At 35.9% G+C, this 19,774-nt stretch overlaps 3 protein-coding genes across 3 annotated transcripts; all 3 read right to left on the reverse strand.

Moving 5' to 3' along the window:
- Positions 1 to 1,870: 1,870 nt before the first annotated feature.
- On the reverse strand, positions 1,871 to 2,524 carry LOC137653058 (uncharacterized). The gene has a single exon (XM_068386453.1). It carries the CDS (start codon positions 2,522 to 2,524, stop codon positions 1,871 to 1,873), a length of 654 nt encoding a protein of 217 aa, XP_068242554.1.
- A 314-nt stretch (positions 2,525 to 2,838) lies between these two features.
- Positions 2,839 to 8,843, reverse strand: LOC137653059 (uncharacterized). The gene is given in 10 exon segments (XM_068386454.1): positions 2,839 to 3,086; positions 3,228 to 3,360; positions 3,650 to 4,177; positions 4,682 to 5,610; positions 5,613 to 6,251; positions 7,168 to 7,272; positions 7,429 to 7,656; positions 7,659 to 7,772; positions 7,775 to 8,280; positions 8,599 to 8,843. Coding segments are annotated over 10 exon segments (3,675 nt in total).
- Positions 8,844 to 17,141: 8,298 nt separating this feature from the next.
- LOC137653830 (uncharacterized) lies at positions 17,142 to 18,334 on the reverse strand. Its single transcript, XM_068387481.1, is given in 2 exon segments — positions 17,142 to 17,161; positions 17,257 to 18,334. Coding segments are annotated over 2 exon segments (1,098 nt in total).
- Positions 18,335 to 19,774: the final 1,440 nt, after the last annotated feature.

Consider the following 19,774-nt stretch of genomic DNA (forward strand, 5'->3'; position numbering starts at 1 on the left):
TTTTGATTATATTTCATGAATGAATAACAAGTACAAAAACAATCAAATTCTACAAATGCCATAAAAGTTATTTTATTTACAAACCTTTATAAAGACTCAAGTGTGTGTGTGCACTAAGCTTTATTTTTCATATTGATCATGCATACACAAGAACATCACAAGCTATAGCTGCAACTCCATACCTCACAAGGTGAATCATTTAGTATTTAGTGATGTGTTTGGATGTTCTCTCAATGGAGTTGGAAAATGTGAACGCTCAAATATGGTAAGGCTACATTTTAGGTACAAGTAGTAAATTTATATATTGATTATATGATAAGCACAAATGAAATGGAAATAAAATGTAAAATATTACAACTTGAAATCAAAATGTCAATAATTATGGTTGTAATGTGGCTAAGGTAAGGGTTTCAAGAACAAAAGGAAAAAGAGTGGATAATTTTTCAAAGTTTCCATAATATGCTAAAGATCTTTTCCACAGTTTTGTTTCCTTTGTAAAAATAAATACCCAATTTTTTTTTTATCAACAACCATCTTCTTTTCTTCTCATTTTTTTTTTTTTTTTTTTTTACACAATGTTCGATTCTTTTAAGCTTTCTCTTTAACCCATGTAACAAGCTTTGGGCCAATGACTCCCAGACCAGTTGATCTTAGGGCACTAGGTGTTAAAACACCTCTACGGACTTAATTGCTTGAGTTAGAGAGGCTACAAAATCGAACTTATTCACTCAATTTTTTTTTTTTTGAAGAAGAAACTAAAGAAATTTATATAACATATCCCCAAAAATTATTTCAACCCCAGCATAATGTGAATCCTTAGCATATACATGGAAGTATTTGGTGTGAGGATCCTAGAAACTAAGCTCAACTCCATTTTGGAGTAGGTTAAGATATATGGGTGATACAAGAAAAAGCTTATTCATTTTTTATGGCTCAAATGGGCTTTCTAATGGATTAAATTCAAAGGTTGGCTTGAAAGGCACAAACGAAGACCTAAATTGACATTTATCATTTTCCAAATTTATAATATATACAAAAATTTCCACAAAAAATTAAGTACTAACTCAACAAATCAATATTAACTACTACACTGTAATCTCTCAATTCTCTCGTCTCACCAAAATAATTGATACAGCTTGATTATTTCCAAAATGTATGCATTTCTCAATGATTACTTAAAAGCTTAGGGAAGTGCATGTATTGTATGAGTCTAGATAAAAATCGCTAAATAAGCAAACTTAAATGGCAAGAGAGAAGAATTATGCATAAAGTAGCTATGAAATTCAAAAATGAAATAAAATCAAATAAAACTAAGTCAATTTGTCATCGAAAATCTTTTTTTTTTTGAAAAAAATTAAACAAGGTAAAACAAGGTAAAATCTAAGTCTATAAACATGTGAAACATGGTATATCACCCCCCAACTAAATTTTCGCATACTCTGCAATGCAGAAAATTGAAAGCAAGAGTTAGGTTTAGAGTTTACCTTGGATGCTTCACTTATTTGAGTGAGAAACCGAAATAAAACTAAATTAAAATAGATAAATAAAATAAACGAAGCCACTGTCGTAGGGAACACGATTGCATTTAGCATATGCAACAAGCCTTTAAACCCCTAGGCGGCCCTAGTGGACGAGTTGTAGTCTCGTGAGGGCTTACAGCGACGATACCCACAAACGTCATCTGAAAAAGATTAAACACACAGAAAATATTAAACACACAACAAAATAATAAAACTAAAAATAAAAAGGATGATTATTTGGGATGCGTCTCAGAAGTAGGGTCTCCTTACTCGGCCATCTCGAATAAACATATCATTTAAATAAAAACAAAATAACAAACAAAACTAAAAAAAATGAAAACAAGGGAAAGTTACAGATCAAGGTTCAAGTCGATCCTTGGCCTTTTGCTACTACCACTATCTGACCAATCCAATTTAGAGAGAATTGGATTAATTATAGGCACATATGCTTGCAGCTGATCAATCAAATCATTAATGTTGTCGGCACAGAGGATTATATCTCTTGCTTCTGTAGAAAGTAACCCAAGTCGCTTTTGGTCGTCAAGAAATACCAAAAGGAGATCAAAAACATGATTAGCATTCAACAGTCCAATTGGTTTGCGATGGATATTTAAATGTGCCCAAGATGCGACTGTAAAGATTTCCTCCATAGTACCGAGTCCACCTGGTAAAGCAATGAAAGCATCAGAATGATTAATCATTTCTATTAATCGGTTAGACATACCTGAAACAATAAGCTCCTCTCCGTTTGATTTTCCGATAAGGTTAGAATCAGCCAATGTTTTTGGGATGATTCCCAAAACTTGACTACCTCCTTCATTTGCAGCTTTTGAAACAGCTCCCATCAAGCCAAGATCGCCTCCTCCATACACCAAGTGTATTTTTCTCTCAGCAAGAACCTTACCAACTTCTTTTGCCAAGTTAAGAAATTCATTATGTTTGCCAGGACTAGATCCGCAAAAGACACAAATGTTAGTAATTCTACGAGCTGAGGTGGTGGCCATTTCTTTACTCCTTTTTTTCTTTGATATCTGTTTCTTTTGATGCATTAAAGAATGAAGTAAAAGCTGCATTTATAGATCAGAAAAGATGCCAATTTGTCAAATGAACAGCGTAATATGTCGGATAAATCAATAAAGGAGATACTGTCGGTAGGTGGCACTAGCGTCTGCAAGACAAAAGTTGGTCAGATAACAACAAAATGAAAATTTTTATTTTTTATTTTTTTTTATTTTATTTTTTTTAATTGATATTTACAACAGTGATTTTGGCTCACTTCTTCCTCTGGTTTTACGTCCAGTAACGCATTTAACGGCCTCTATGGGTCGGGGATATGCTTCCCATCCAATTTTCTTACAAATTGGCAAACAGGGTCTTTTAAAGTCAGATTCCCGAGACTGTATTGTTGCGTTTCTTTTTGGAACTGTGTATGCAAATTGCGAATTGCTCTATGGACATGTCCACTAGGATGCGTCTCAAGAGTCAAAGATATGTCATCTAAAGACTCCTTACTCAAGCCATCTCTAATGAACTGAATTTTATCTTCACGATTTTCAGACACCATTCCTAAAGAACGACAACGAGTGTTGCACGTCCATCGTGCACATTTATAACAAACACCACCTAATTGTTTAGCTCTTCGTTTCTTAGCATAGGTGCTTTTTCCTAAACCAGGCATGTAAGAAATGAATGAGTCAGATAACTCACCTGCCAAGCGAACCCGTGCTTCAATTACCCAACGAATATCATGAGGAATATTTTTGAGCATAAGAAGCCTCATTCTTTCAATGCGTGCTTTGTAAATTTTCATCAGAGCGTTTTGAGGGAGAGAAGGAAAATGCTTTCTGAGTTTTGTGAGAGTTTCTTCCATGCCTTGATTTTGAGGTATCAGTAATTTGGGAAACTGAAAGAACCGACAAAGAGTCACGGAGTACCGTTATCCGCCATTTAACCGGGGTGTGACACTATGACATAAAAGAAAAATAAAACTGCAAAAAGAAAGAAAGTTAAACAAAAATAAAATAATGACAAATTAGAATGCATTAATCACCATACCTTGGGGTTGAAAGGAAGAAAGATTCTTGAAAACTTGAATTCTCCAAAAATAGTTTCAAACGTTGTCCATTTACTTTAAAAATATCACCATCCCTAGGATTCTCAATGTCAACAGTTCCATATGGGTAAACGTGCTTCACAATAAATGGGCCACTCCATTTGGATTTTAATTTTCCAGGAAATAAATGAAGACGAGAATTATAAAGCAAAACTTTTTGACCAATTTCAAAAGTTTTTCGTGAAATTCGACTGTCATGAAAGGCCTTAGTTTTTGCTTTAAGAATTTTCGCATTTTCATAAGAATCATTCCTTAGCTCTTCAAGTTCGTTTAATTGCAATTTTCGTTCATGACTGGCATTTTCAAGATTTGAATTGAATGCTTTAATAGCCCAATATGCCTTATGCTCAAGTTCTACAGGCAAATGACAAGGTTTTCCATAAACTAGACGATAGGGAGACATTCCCAATGATGTTTTGAAAGCTGTTCGATATGCCCAAAGTGCATCAGTTAGTCGAAGAGACCAATCTTTGCGATTTGGGTTAACCGTTTTTTCCAAAATTTGTTTGATTTCCCTATTTGCTAGTTCAGCTTGACCATTTGTCTGAGGGTGATAGGAGGTAGAAACTTTATGAGTAATTCCATATTTTTTCATCAATGACTCAAATGGCCTGTTACAAAAATGTTTACCTCCATCACTAATAATGGCCCGAGGGATTCCAAATCGACTTAAAATATTTTCCTTTAAAAATTTAACCACAACTTTGTGATCATTTTGTCGACAAGGAATCGCCTCAACCCATTTTGAGACATAATCAACTGCAACTAAAATATATAAAAATCCAAATGACGGTGGAAATGGACCCATGAAATCTATTCCCCAACAATCAAAGATCTCGATAACAAGGATGGGGTTTAAAGGCATCATGTGTTTTCTAGAAATGGACCCCAACTTTTGACAATTTTCACAAGTTTTGCAGAAAGCGTATGTATCTTTAAATATGGTGGGCCAATAAAATCCACACTGCAAGATTTTTGCAGCTGTTTTCTTAGATGAGAAATGACCTCCACATGCTTCTGAGTGACAAAACTTAATGACACTACTTACCTCGTTATCTGGTATGCATCGTCGGAAAATCTGATCTGGACAATACTTGAACAGGTATGGATCGTCCCAGTAGAATTTCTTGACTTCGGTCAAAAATTTCTTTTTGTCTTGACTGCTCCAATCTGGGGGCATTTTTCCTGTTACAATAAAATTGACAATATTAGCATACCAAGGCATTATATTTATGGAAAATAAAAAATCATCAGGAAAAGAGTCATTGATAGGAGTTGTGTCAATGGATGACTCGTTTGTGAGTCTCGATAAATGATCCGCAACTACATTCTCTGCTCCTTTCTTGTCTTTGATTGTGAGATTAAATTCTTGAAGCAACAAAATCCATCGCAATAATCTCGGCTTTGCATCCTGTTTAGACATCAAATATCTAACAGCAGCATGATCAGAATAAACAACGGTTGATGAACCAATTAAATACGACCGAAATTTATCCAATGCAAATATTACAGCAAGTAGTTCTTTTTCTGTGGTGGTGTAGTTCATTTGTGCGCTGTTTAAAGTTCTACTTGCATAATAAATTACATATGGCTTACCTTCCTTTCTTTGTCCCAAAACTGCGCCAACTGCATAATCACTGGCATCACACATTAGCTCAAAAGGCAAAGACCAATCAGGGGATTGCATGATAGGAGCAGAAGTCAAAAGACTAATAATTTTTTCAAATGATTTTTGACAATCTTCTGTCCATTCAAATATTGCATCTTTTAATAAGAGGTTACATAATGGTCTGGATATGGTGCTAAAGTCTTTAATAAACCTCCTATAAAATCCTGCATGTCCTAAAAAAGAACGAATTTCCCTGACTGTTTTTGGTGGTGGCAGTTTAGAAATAACCTCTATCTTTGCCTTATCAACCTCAATACCTTTTGATGACACAACGTGGCCCAAAACAATTCCTGAATTAGTCATGAAATGCATTTTTCCCAATTTAAAACAAGTCCCTTTTCAACACATCTTTTCAGAACATTTTCCAAATTATTCAAGCAATTATCAAATGAATTCCCAAAAACAGTTAAATCATCCATAAAGACCTCTAAACAATGTTCAACCATGTCACTAAATATGCTTAACATACATCGTTGGAATGTTGCTGGTGCATTACAAAGCCCAAAAGGCATTTTTCTAAATGCAAATGTACCAAAGGGACATGTGAATGTGGTCTTTTCCTGGTCTTCCAAAGCAATGGGAATTTGATAATAGCCCGAGTAACCATCAAGAAAGCAATAGTAGGGATGTCCTGCTACTCTTTCTAAAATTTGATCAAGAAATGGTAAAGGGAAATGATCTTTTCTAGTGGCATCATTTAATTTTCTATAATCAATGCACATACGCCAACTAGATGAGATTCTTGTTGGGATTGACTCTCCTTTATCATTTTTTACAACAGTTATTCCAGACTTTTTAGGTACAACTTGTGTAGGACTTACCCACTTACTATCAGAGATAGGATAGATAATTCCTACATCAAGGAGTTTAAGGACTTCAGTTTTTACAACTTCTTTCATGTGAGGGTTTAATCTTCTTTGGGGCTGACGATATGTCCTGGCATTATCTTCTAAATGTATTCTGTGTGTACAAATTAGAGGATTAATACCCTTTATATCTTTTAAAGTCCATCCAATTGCCCGTTTATGTTTTCTCAAAACATGTAGCAACTTACCTTCATTCTCGCTTGTTAGGGAGGAAGAAATTACCACGGGGTATATTTGTTCATCTCCAAGGAATGCATACTTCAATCCTACAGGCAAAGTCTTTAATTCCAATTTGGGTACTTCTTTTTGTTTCTCTTCTTCAATTGTTCCTAATTCCTCAAAATTTTGCTCCTCACCATCGTCCTCCAGTACCTGTGTAGAATCAAGTAAAGAAAAATTATTAGAATTATCTTGTTCCAATTGTACACTTGATTCAAGTAAATTAGTATCACAAATTTCCATAAGGTCAGATAAACCCCCCTGTTGAAGATGCTCCTCCAAAATTGGTTCAATTAATTCCATAGTCTCATTTTCACTGTCCTCTTCATATGGTTGTTTACACATGTTGAAAACATTAAGTTCTAACGTCATATTTCCAAAAGACAGATTCATGATCCCATTCCTGCAATTAATCAAAGCATTAGCTGTTGCTAAAAATGGACGACCAAGTATTACAGGAATTGGTTTGTAACTATCTATTACAGGTTTTGTTTCTAAGACAATAAAATCCACAGGATATATGAATTTATCGACTTGTAACAAAACATCTTCTACAATTCCTTTCGGTACCTTAACTGATCTATCCAAGTAAAAGAGTAGTTGAAGTTGGTTTCAACTCACCAAGATTAAGTTGTTGGTAAACCGAAAAAGGGAGCAAATTAACACTAGCTCCAAGATCAAGTAATGCATGTTCAATTTTGTGATCTCCAATAATGCAAGAAATAGTGGGACAACCAGGGTCTTTGTATTTCATTGTATTATTGGTCGAGAGAATGGAACTTACCTGTTCAGCCAGAAAGGCTTTCTTTCTTACCTGATGTTTTCTCTTAACAGTGCACAGGTCCTTCAGGAATTTGGCATAGGATGGTATCTGTTTGATGGCATCTAACAAAGGAATATTGACCTTCACCTGTTTGAATATTTCATAAATTTCTGGGGAATGGTTCAATTTCTTTGTTTTCAATGCTTGAGGAAATGGAGGTGCATGTGATAAATCGTTATCCTCAACAGTAGGTGTTGGTTCATTAACCCCTTCCTTACCCTCTGAAGCTGACTTATTTTCAACATCACGAGATTCAAGAATAGGTTTTTCAATGACCTTACCACTACGAAGAGTGATAACTGATTTGACTTGGTCTATATGTTGACTACCAGAAGTACCTTCATGGGAATTTTGATGACTCTTGGGGTTTGGTTGTGGTTGTGCAGGAAACTTTCCTTTTTCATGGATGGTTAATGCAGATGTGAACTTGGCAAATGTATCTTTCAATCATTCAATGTTTGCATGGTTTGACTATTGATGGCTTCTTGTTTCTCAATGAATGCATGCAATGTATCCTCAAAGGTTTTCCTAGGTGGTGGGACATATGGTGCATAATTTGAGAATTTTGGAAGTTCTGGTGTACCTGGGGTGGTTGCTGTGATGACTGTGCTTGGTTATCATTCCTCCAACTGAAATTGGGATGGTTTCTCCAACCAGAATTGTAAGTTTGGGAATATGGGTTTGGGTTTGGTTTTTTGAACGTGTTTATGGAACTGACTTGGTCATGGAGACATTCTTGAAAGGCTGGCAAGGTTGGGTAATTTTGTGTGACATGTTTATTTGAATTACAGACGTAACATACAATTTCCTGAATTGATTTTACATGTTCATTCTTTTTTAGTTCTAATGCCTCAACTTTTTTAGCTAACGATGCATATTTAGCAGAAAGGTCGTGGTCTTCCCTAAGGTTAAACATACCTCTACCAGATGGTTGTGGTTTGACAGATGACTCATAAGTACCAACTGTGTCCCAGTGTTGTGCATTCTCTGCTATGTATTCTAGGTAATCCAGTGCATCTTTGGGACTTTTGTCCCTAAACTCACCATTACACATCATTTCCACCACTTGTCTACTTTGGGGTGTTAAACCCTCGTAGAAATATTAAATAATCCTCTATGTTTCAAACCCGTGATGTGGGCAAACATTTAACATTTCTTTAAATCTCTCCCAACAGGTAAAGCGTTTCCCCTGACTCTTGTGTGAAGGTTGTGATTTTCCTTTTAAAGGGGTTTGTCCTATGGGGGTGGGAAGAATTTTTTTAAGAATTGTTCTTGCAAATCATCCCATGTTCTGATGGATCCTGACCTAAGATTTTTTAGCCAAATGGAAAAAACTTGAGTCGAATTATATTCATGCTACAATTTTGGTCTGTGCACGTATTACATACCTCTTTGAATTCCTTAAGTGTTGGTAAGAGTTTTCTGATTCTAGACCGTGAAAAGTGGGTAAGAGTTGAATGATACTTGATTTGAAATTGAAACGTGCTGCATCTGGGGGGAAAGTAATGCAAGATAGTGATCCTGTCCTAGTGGGATTCATGAATTCTCTGAGTGTCCTAGGATGATTAAGATCTCCATGCTGTGAGGCATTTTCGTCTTGGTCAACTGGATTTTCAATTCTTTGCTCGGCCATGCTGACTAATGATGAAAGTGATTGTGGCACTCTATTTAATCTACTGGCTCGAATTTTCCGAGGGGCGTTTCGCAACGCCAAACGGAGGGAATTCTGTTTAAGGTCTCAAGTGTAAGACCGTAATGCCAATTGCAGTACAAGGACTCAAGAGTCCAAGGTCATTCTTCCCAAGAGAATTATTTTGCTAACGTTTGTGCTTATTTTTTTTTTTTACAGGAAAAGTAAATCAAAGTTTGCTCAAAAATTAAAATTACAGAAATTAACGAGTACTTGAAAATTAAATTACAATAATAAAGAAATGGTGCGGGGTAAAATCCACCAACACTTAACTATAGATATCCTATGTCACATGCACAACTTCTTTTATTTTTTTATTTTTTAGATTTTACACAACATATTAATACAACATATTTTATTAAATACTTGGAATAAATTAACCTTGCTAAGTTGAAGATTTATCAAAGTATAAAACTTTGGAATAAATCTAACTTACCTAAGGTTTGAATTTATCAAGGTTATTTAAAAAAAATTATGTTGTAACTTACCTTTTCTCGTTGCTTAAATCTAACTTACCTTGAAGCTTGAAGTTGTGCTGGGATACCTTATAGCGTCATGTTGGTTTCTTCATACCCCCAACACCAAAGGATTTAGCCTCCCTTTGTCATAGACAAAAGGTAGGATTTCATCCTAAGGGTTGGAAGCATGAAGTTATTACAACACTAACTTAAGATATACTAGATAGAAATTGAAGAAGAAAACCAGAATTTTATTAAACTTATGAAAAATTACAAAGAAACTACTACAAGATGGAACTCTTTCTTCCTAATTTTTTTCTCTCCTTTGAGATTTCTAAACACCTCTATTTATAGTTGAGAGGTGTTAAAAAAATCAACAAAGGTGTGCTATTAAATAATAAAAATCAAAAAATGCTATTAATTAATAAAATAAAAAATGGTAGGCTATTAATTAATAAAATCAAAAATGGTAGGCTATTAATTAATATAACTTGATTGCAATCTTGTGTAGCTGAACTTATTGTAAGCTCATTCAATCAACCAATCAGGATGCGGCGAATGTTTCCAAGTCCGATTTGAATTTAACAGTTGAATTTCTTCCGGTTTCAAGGTTGAACCCGAAATTAATTTCTGTCACATAATTTGAGATTCGAATTGGATACTGACAGCCTTCGAGTGATTACTATTAAATTCTTCTCCTCGAGTACTTTAAATCGGTATATTATGGGTCTCGTAACTCTTTCCGGATTGAAAGTTATAGCCATTTCAATTTTAGTGCGCGGCTGGACAATTCTGCTCCGATGAAACTGATTGATTTTTATTTAATCTTTCCAAAATAATATTTCACCTAAACAAGTAATAAAAATAACAATAAAAATAAATAAAACATAAAAATTAAATATTATTTCACAAATATGCTAGATTTAGAAGGATTAATGAAATTATAAGTGTAAAATAACTCATTTATCGTTAATAAATGTACACTTTTAACATTCATCACACCCCCCAACTAGCTTTTTGCTAGTCTCTTAGCAAAACTAAAGCGGAAAGAAGGTGACGACTCCTGACTTAGCAAAAACTTTGATTATGTTTCATGGATGAATAACAAGTACAAAAACAATCAAATTCTACAATTGCCATAAAAGTTATTTTATTTACAAACCTTTATAAAGACTCAAGTGTGTGTGTGCACTAAACTTTATTTTTCATATTGATCATGCATACACAAGAACATCTCAAGCTATAACTGCAACTCCATACCTCACAAGGTGAATCATTTAGTATTTAGGTATGTGTTTGGATGTTCTCTCAATGGAGTTGGAAAAAGTGAATACTCAAATATGGTAAGACTATATTTTAGGTACAAGTAGTAAATTTATATATTGATCATATGATAAGCACAAATGAAATAGAAATAAAATGTAAAATATTACAACTTGAAATCAAAATGTTAATAATTATGGTTGTAATGTGGCTAAGGTAGGGGTTTCAAGAACAAAAGGAAAAATAGTGGATAAATTTTCAAAGTTTCCATAATATGCCAAAGATCTTTTCACCAGTTTTGTTTCCTTTACAAAAATAAATACCCCATTTTTTTTTATATATAACAACAACCATCTTCTTTTCTTCTCATTTTTTTTTTCTTTTTTGTTCTTTTTTTTTTTTTTTTTTTTTTGAACAGTGCTCGATTTCTTTAAGCTTTCTCTTTAACCCATGTAACAAGCTTTGGGCCAGTGACTCCCAGACCAGTTGATCTTAGGGCACTAGGTGTTAAAACACCTCTACGGACTTAATTGCTTGAGTTAAAGAGGCTACGAAATCAAACTTATTCACACAATTTTTTTTTTTTTTTTGTTTTTTTTTGTTTTTTTGTTTTTTTTTTTAAAGAAGAAGAAGAAGAAACTAAAGAAATTTATTTCAACCCCCAGCATAATGTGAATCCTTAGCATATACAATGGAAGTATTTGGTATGAGGATCCTAGAAACTAAGCTCAACTCCATTTTGGAGTAGGTTAAGATATATCGGTGATATAAGAAAAAGCTTATTTTTTTTTTTGGCTCAAAGGGGCTTTCTAATGGATTAAATTCAAAGGTTGGCTTGAAAGGCACAAACGAAGACCTAAATTGACATTCATCATTTTCCAAATTTATAATATATACAAAAATTTCCACAAAAAATTAAGTACTAACTCAACAAATCAATATTAACTACTACACTGTAATCTCTCAATTCTCTCATCTCACCAAAATAATTGATACAGCTTGATTATTTCCAACATGTATGCATTTCTCAATGATTACTTTAAAAGCTTTAGGAAAGTGCATGTATTGTATGAGTCTAGATAAAAATCGCTAAATAAGCAAACTTAAATGGCAAGAGAGAAGAATTATGCATAGAGTAGCTATGAAATTCAAAAATGAAATAAAATCCAATAAAACTAAGTCAATTTGTCATCGAAAATATATATATATATATATATATATATATATATATATATATATATATATATTTTAAAAAAAATTAAACTAAAAACAAGGTAAAATCTAAGTCTATAAACATGTGAAACATGGTATATCACCCCCAACTAAATTTTTGCATACTCCGCAATGCAGAAAATTGAAAGTAAGAGTTAGGTTTAGAGTTTACCTTGGATGCTTCACTTATTTGAGTGAGAAACTGAAATAAAACTAAATTAAAATAGATAAAATAAAATAAACGAAGCCACTTTCGTAGGGAACACGATTGCATTTAGCGTATGCAACAAGCCTTTAAACCCCTAGGCGACCCCAGTGGACGAGTTGTAGTCTCGTGAGGGCTTACAGCGACGATACCCACAAACGTCATCTGAAAAAGATTAAACACACCGAAAATATTAAACACACAACAAAATAATAAAACTAAAAATAAAAAGGATGATTATTTGGGATGCGTCTCAGAAGTAGAGTCTCCTTACTCGGCCATCTCAAATAAACATATCATTTAAATAAAAAAGAAAAATAACACACAAAACTATACAAAAAAATGAAAACAAGGGAAAGTTACAGATTAAGGTCCAAGTCGATCCTTGGCCTTTTGCTACTACCACTATCTGACCAATCCAATTTAGAGAGAATTGGATTAATTATAGGCACATATGCTTGCAGCTGATCAATCAAATCATTAATGTTGTCGGCACATAGGATTATATCTCTTGCTTCTGTAGAAAGAAACCCAAGTCGCTTTTGGTCGTCAAGAAATACCAGAAGGACATCAAAAACATGATTGGCATTCAACAGTCCAATTGGTTTGCGATGGATATTTAAATGTGCCCAAGATGCGACTGTAAAGATTTCCTCCATCGTGCCGAGTCCACCTGGTAAAGCAATGAAAGCATCAGAATGATTAATCATTTCTATTAATCGGTTAGACATACCTGAAACAATAAGCTCCTCTCCGTTTGATTTTCCGATAAGGTTAGAATCAGCCAATGGTTTTGGGATGATTACCAAAACTTGACTACCTCCGTCATTTGCAGCTTTTGAAACGGCACCCATCAAGCCAAGATCGCCTCCTCCATACACCAAGTGTATTTTTCTCTCAGCAAGAACCTTACCAACTTCTTTTGCCAAGTTAAGAAATTCATTATCTTTACCAGGACTAGATCCGCAAAAGACACAAATGTTGGTAATTCTACGAGCTGAAGTGGTGGCCATTTCTTTACTCCCTCTTTTTTTTTTTTTGATATCTGTTTATTTGAATGCATGAAAGAATGAAGCAAAAGCTGTATTTATAGATCAGAAAAGATGTCAATTTGTCAAATAAACAGCAAAATATGTCGGATAAATCAATAAAGGAGATCATGTTGGTAGGTGGCACTAGCTTCTGCAAGACAAAAGTTGGTCAGATAACAACAAAATAAAAAAAAAAACAGTAAATTTTTTTTTTTTTTTTTTCATTTTTTTTTATTTTTTTTTATTTTTTTTTATTTACAACAGTGATTGTGGCTCACTTCTACCTCTGGTTTTACGTCCAGTAACGCCTTTTAACGGCCTCTATGGGTCCGGGATATGGTTCCCATCCAATTTTCTTATAAATTGGCAAACAGGGTCTTTTAACGTCAGATTCCCAAGACTGTACTTAGAATGTTCTTTTTGAAATTTTGCATGTAATACGTGAATTGCAAGATGCACATATCCACTAGGATGCGTCTCAAGAGTCGATTCGATATCATCTAATGACTCCTTACTCAAGCCATCCTTAATGAATTTTATTTTGTCTTCACGATTATCAGACACCATTCCTAAAGTCTTACAACGTGTGTTGCAAGTCATTCTAGCACACTTATAACAAACACCCATTGACTTTGCTCGACGTTTTCGAGAATAGGTGCTCTTCCCTAAACCAAGCATGTACGAAACAGAAGAGTACTCACCTGCCAGACGAACTCGTGCCTCAATGATCCAGCGCAGATCATTAGGTATACCTTTACTCATGAGAAGTCTCATTCTTTCAGCTCGTGACTTGTAAATTTTCAGAATTGCATTTTGAGGGAGAGATGGAAAGTGCTTCTGGAGATTGGCAAGTATTTCGTCCATACTTTGATTTCTGGGGGTCTCAGTTATTGTGGGAAACTGAATGAAACCGACTAATAGTCACGGAGTACCGTTATCCGCCTTTTAACCGGTACCTGAAACTGTACAGAAAAGAAAAGAAAAGAAAAACTTGGGGGCTCCACAAAATGGAATTAGAAAAACAATGTAAAATAAAATAAAATAAAATAAAATAAAATAAAATAAAATAAACAAAAGAAAAGAAACAAACGTACCATGCAAGCTGGTCTGTCAATGATAGGATGGGTTACATAACTCGATTACAAGTGACTTCCTGTGCAAAATTCTCCAAGTAGGGTTTCAATCTTTGACCATTGACCTTAGATATAGACCCCCATCTCTTGGATTCATAATTTCAACTGCACCGTATGGATACACGTGTTTGACAATGAAAGGACCGATCCATCGTGATTTAAGCTTGCCAGGAAATAGATGAAGTCTAGAGTCATATAATAGGACTTTTTGGTCCTCATGCAACTCTTTCGGCTTAATGTGTCTATCATGTAAAAATTTCATTCTTTCCTTGTAAATCCGAGCATTCTCATAGGCACATAATCGAAATTCATCTAGTTCATTCAACTGTAACTTCCTTCTAGAACCTGATGCATGCAAGTCAAAGTTCAATTTCTGTAAAGACCATAAAGCTTTATGTTCAAATTCGACTGGGAGATGACATGCTTTCCCAAAAACTAAGTGGTATGGAGACATTCCAAGGGGAGATTTAAAGGCGGTCCTATATGACCAAAGTGCATCAATTAACCGTAGTGACCAATCTTTTCGATTGGGGTTAACTGTTTTTTTGAAGGATGCCTTTAATTTCCCTATTGGCTAATTCAACTTGTCCACTAGTTTGGGGATGGTAAGGGGTAGTGACTTTGTGAGTTATCCCATACTTTTTCATCAAAGCCGCAAAAAGCCGATTACAAAAATGAGATCCCCCATCACTAATGATAGCTCGGGGCATACCAAATCTAGAAAAAATGTTTTCTTTTAAGAATCTGCAAACAACTTGATGGTCATTTGTTCTAGTTGGTATTGCTTCCATCCACTTACTAACATACTCGACCGCATTAAGGATGTAAACATGACCAAAAGAATTAGGGAAAGGACCCATGAAATCAATGCCCCATATATCAAAAATTTCAACAACAAATATTGGAGACAAAGGCATCATGTTCCTTTTTGAGATTGACCCTAATTTTTGACATGAATCACAAGATTTACAGTATGCAAGTACATCCTTATGCAATGTTGGCCAATAAAAGCCACAGTCGAGTATCTTACTGCATGTTTTCTTTCCTGAGAAGTGGCCACCACAAAACCCATCATGACAAAACAAAATTATCTTATTGATTTCGTGATTGGCCACACATCTCCTAACAACTTGGTCTTTACAGTATTTAAACAGGTATGGTTCATCATAGAAGAAGTTTTTCACCTCCGAAAAAGAATAGTTTCCGCTCATGTGAGTTCCATTGTTTCGGAATAGTGCCCGTAACTATGTAGTTCACTATATCCGAAAACCAAGGCAGGATGGAGACCGAAAATAAGCTCTCATCTGGGAAAGCGTCTTTAATAGGGTCATCCATAGATTGGTCATCTAGGTTAAGGCGGGAAAGGTGATCAGCAACAACATTTTCCACACCTTCTTGTCTTTGATAGTGATATCAAATTCTTGAAGGAGCAGAATCCACCTAACTAACCTAGGCTTGGCATCTTTCCTTACTCAGAAGGTACTTAAGGGCTGAATGGTCCGTGAAAATGGTGATGGGTGAACCTAGCACATATGTTCGAAATTTATCCAAGGCAAAGACAACAGCTAGTAATTCCTTTTCAGTAGTAGTGTAGTTGAACTGAGCACTATTGAGGGTCTTACTAGCATATGTGATGACATGTGGTTTGTTGTCAATCCTTTGGCCGAGAACGGCCCCTAATGCTAGATCACTCGCATCGCACATGATTTCAAAAGGTAGGTACCAAAGTGGTGGTTTGATGACAGGTGCGGTGGTCAATTTTTGTTTGAGCTTACTGAAGCTCTCCTGACATTGTTCACTCCAAACAAAACTCACATCATTCTTTAAGAGATTAGTCATCGGTAGTGCAATAGAACTGAAGTTCTCGATGAATCTCCTATAGAATCCGGCATGTCCTAAAAAGGATCTGACTTCTTTTACGTTCCTAGGTGGGGGTAGTTTAGAAATGATCTCAAGTTTAGATTTATCAACTTCTATTCCTTTGGAAGAGATCACATGTCCTAAAACTATCCCTTGTTGAACCATGAAATGGCATTTTTCCCAATTCAACAAGAGATTTTTCTCCTCACACCTAGCTAGGACATTCTCAAGGTTTGCTAAGCAACAAGCAAATGAATCTCCAAAGACAGAAAAGTCATCCATGAAGACCTCTAGGCAATTTTCACTCATGTCAGAAAAAATGGATGTCATACACCGTTGGAATGTGGCGGGGTGCATTACAAAGACCGAAGGGCATTCGCTTAAAAGCAAAAGTACCGAAAGGACAAGTGAAGGTAGTCTTCTCTTGATCTTCGGGGGCAATTTCAATTTGATAGTATCCTGAATACCCATCAAGGAAACAGTAAAACTCGTGGCCAGCTACTCTCTCTAGTACTTGGTCAAGGAATGGCAAAGGAAAATGATCCTTATTGGTAACTAGATTGAGTTTGCGGTAGTCTATGCACATACGCCAACTAGTTGGTACTCTAGTGGGGTATCAGTTCATTGGACTCATTCCTCACAACAGTGAGTCCGGCTTTCTTGGGGACAACTTGGGTTGGACTAACCCATGAAGAGTCCGCGATTGGGTAAATGACTCCTACATCCAAAAGTTTCAACACTTCATCCTTAACTACCTCTTTCATAGTGGGGTTAAGTCGACGTTGAGGTTGGCGTGTAGGTCGTGCATTTTCCTCAATGCTTATCTTGTGTGTACAAATCAAAGGGTTGATACCCTTAATATCGGCCATAGTCCAACCTATAGCACCTTTGTGCCTTTTGAGCACATCAAGTAAATCTTGCTCTTGGTCCAAGTTAAGTGATGAGGATATTATGATGGGAAAGGTCTCGCTTGGTCCAAGGTATGAGTACTTAAGATTACTTGGAAGGGGCTTTAGATCTAACTTAGGAATCTCAAGATCGGAAGGAACAATTCTAGGAACGGGAGCAGTTTTTCAAATTCAGGCCAAAAGGTTTGGCCCTTGGTCACAAGGCAAACATCAAAGAATACACAAGGATCGGCCACCTTACGAATGAAGGGCAATTGGCCGAACCGAGGTAGAATTTCTTTCTCACTTTCACTCACTCGAGAAGATTCATCATCTTTATCACTATTGCAATAATACCCATCGGTAATTCGCAACAGTGACTCCGAGTCATCATCTAGATCTAAATCATGCATCATATCATTTGAATAAAAATCAACACAATCATCCACAAGTGATTCAAGTAAACACAGCTCATGCACATTCTCTATCTCTTTTGATTCAACCGTTTTGTTAAAAATGTTTAAATCAAGGGCCATATTACCAAATGTGATTTTTAACATGCCACTTCTACAATTTATCAATGCATTGCTTGTGGCCAGAAATGGTCTTCCTAAAATTACAGAGGATTGATTGGGTGCATGCGACATGTTCATATCCAAGACAACAAAATCTACCGGATAATAAAAATTCCCAATTTGAACAAGAACATTTTTCAACGATGCCCTTCAGGCATTTTCATGCTTTTATCAGCGAGTTTGTAAAATCATGGAAGTGTCTTTTAATTTACCTAACCTCAAAGTTTCATACAAAGTGGTAGGTATCAAATTCACACTACTTCCTAGATCTAACAAAGCATGCTCAATTGTAGATGTTCCTATTATGCACGTTATGGTGGGTGATCCGGGATCTCTAAATTTTTGGGGCATTCCATGTTGGATTATTGATCTAACTTGATCAGTTAAGAACGCTTTCTTAGTTACATGTAACTTTCTTTTTACAGTACACAAATCCTTAAGGAATTTAGCATATGATGGAATTTGTCTGATAGCATCTAAAAGAGGTATGTTCACATTCACATGCTTAAACACATCAAAGATTTCAGAAGACATGTTCTTAACACAAGGTTGCACACGAGATGGATAGGGCATAGGAGGACTTACCGTGACAACAGCATCTTTCTCTGGAGCAGAGGTGGAACAATCATCTTTCTTCTCTGGAACAGGTTCATCTTCCGGATTGTCCATGATCGGTTCTGTCTCAGGATGGATTTTCTTCCTCTTCATCTGTAGTCTTTCGCCTTCTGCTGGAATTTTTCCACTTCTAAGTGCCCCCAATTGCTTCAACTGATTCAACTTCAACTTCACTAATGGAGGAACAATTCTCATGGTTCTTTGGGTTTGGAACTGTTTGGGATGGGAATTTTCCTTTTTCCAGTGTCTTGGTGATCTGAGCTAAAGATTTTTGGATATTATCGATAGCTTGGGTGTTGGTATCAGTCTTGGCTTGGATATGTGCTGTGGTTGTGGTCAATTGGGTGGCAAGATTAGCTTGGAGTTGGATAAAGGAGTTCAATGATGCAGCTAGCTTGTCTACCTCGCTGGTTTGGTCTCTTTTTGGTGGTGGTACATAAGGTGGCAAATTCTGATTTGGGTTTGGGTATGGTGGAACTTGAGCTTGAGTTGGTGGCTGTTGAGGATTCTGGTACGGTGGAGGCTGAGGATTTGTCTGGTGGCTTGTTTGACCATGGTCTTGATTTTCCCTCCAATTAAAATTTGGGTGGTTTCGCCATCCCGGATTGTAACTGTTCCCGTATGGATTGTTAACATATGGCTTCCTTTGAAATCCCACAGCATTTACCTGAATTTGATCTTGGTGGAGAACTTCTTTAAAAGCTGGAAGAGTAGGACAATCATCAGTTACATGTTTATCAGATTCACAAATTGTGCAAACGGTAAAAACTTTAGATTTTTGGACGGGTTTTGACTCAATTTGCTCAACTTTCCTAGCCAATATGGTCAGACGTGCATTTACGTCATCCTCATGACCGAGGCGGTGCTTCCCGCCACTAAATGGTTCAGTGAAAGGATTTGAACGGTCATACTCATTTTGAGTGTCCCAAGATTGGGCACTCTCGGTTAGGAAATCAAAGTAATCAAATGCCCCCCTCCGGGCTTTTATCAAAGAACGTACCGTTACACATAGACTCAATGAATTGTTTTTGTCTCGGAGAAAGAGCGTCATAGAAAAAGTTAACTAAACGCCAATTCTCGTAACCATGGTGTGGACATGCATTTAACAAATCTTTAAAACGGTCCCAACATGCATAAAATGTTTCTCCCTCTTTTTCTTTGAAGTTCATTATCAATTTTTTATAGGAGTTAGTTCGATGCATTGGGAAAAATTTCTTTAAGAATTCAGTTTCCATACCTTGCCATGAAGTGATTATCCCAACTCTAAGTGCATTTAGCCACATTTTGGCCTTGTCCTTTAGAGCAAAAGGGAAAAGTTTGAAACGAATTACCTCAATAGGACAGTGTGGTTCATGAAATGTAGAAACAACCTCATCAAACTCGCGGATGAATAGGCAGGGATTTTCCGACTCCATACCGTGGAATGTTGGTAGGAGAGGAATCATACCTGGTCGGAAGTTGAAAGCATGGCCTTGTACCAAATGTGCAATACATGACGGCATGGTCGTCCTGGCGGGATGTAGATAATCCCGTAGAGAACGAATGGGAGCTGCTTCTATTGGTGGTTCTTGCAATGGAATGGGTTGTGGCCCAATTCCGGCTTCTATGGGTTCATCGGCCATTTCAGAAATTGAA

Source organism: Palaemon carinicauda, chromosome 14, assembly GCF_036898095.1.
Source record: "Palaemon carinicauda isolate YSFRI2023 chromosome 14, ASM3689809v2, whole genome shotgun sequence".
NCBI classification, from domain to species: domain Eukaryota; kingdom Metazoa; phylum Arthropoda; class Malacostraca; order Decapoda; family Palaemonidae; genus Palaemon; species Palaemon carinicauda.

Bases quoted from the DNA above. Each gene is read 5' to 3' on its own strand.
- LOC137653058 (XM_068386453.1), bottom strand. From the start codon at position 2,524: ATGGCCACCACCTCAGCTCGTAGAATTACTAACATTTGTGTCTTTTGC.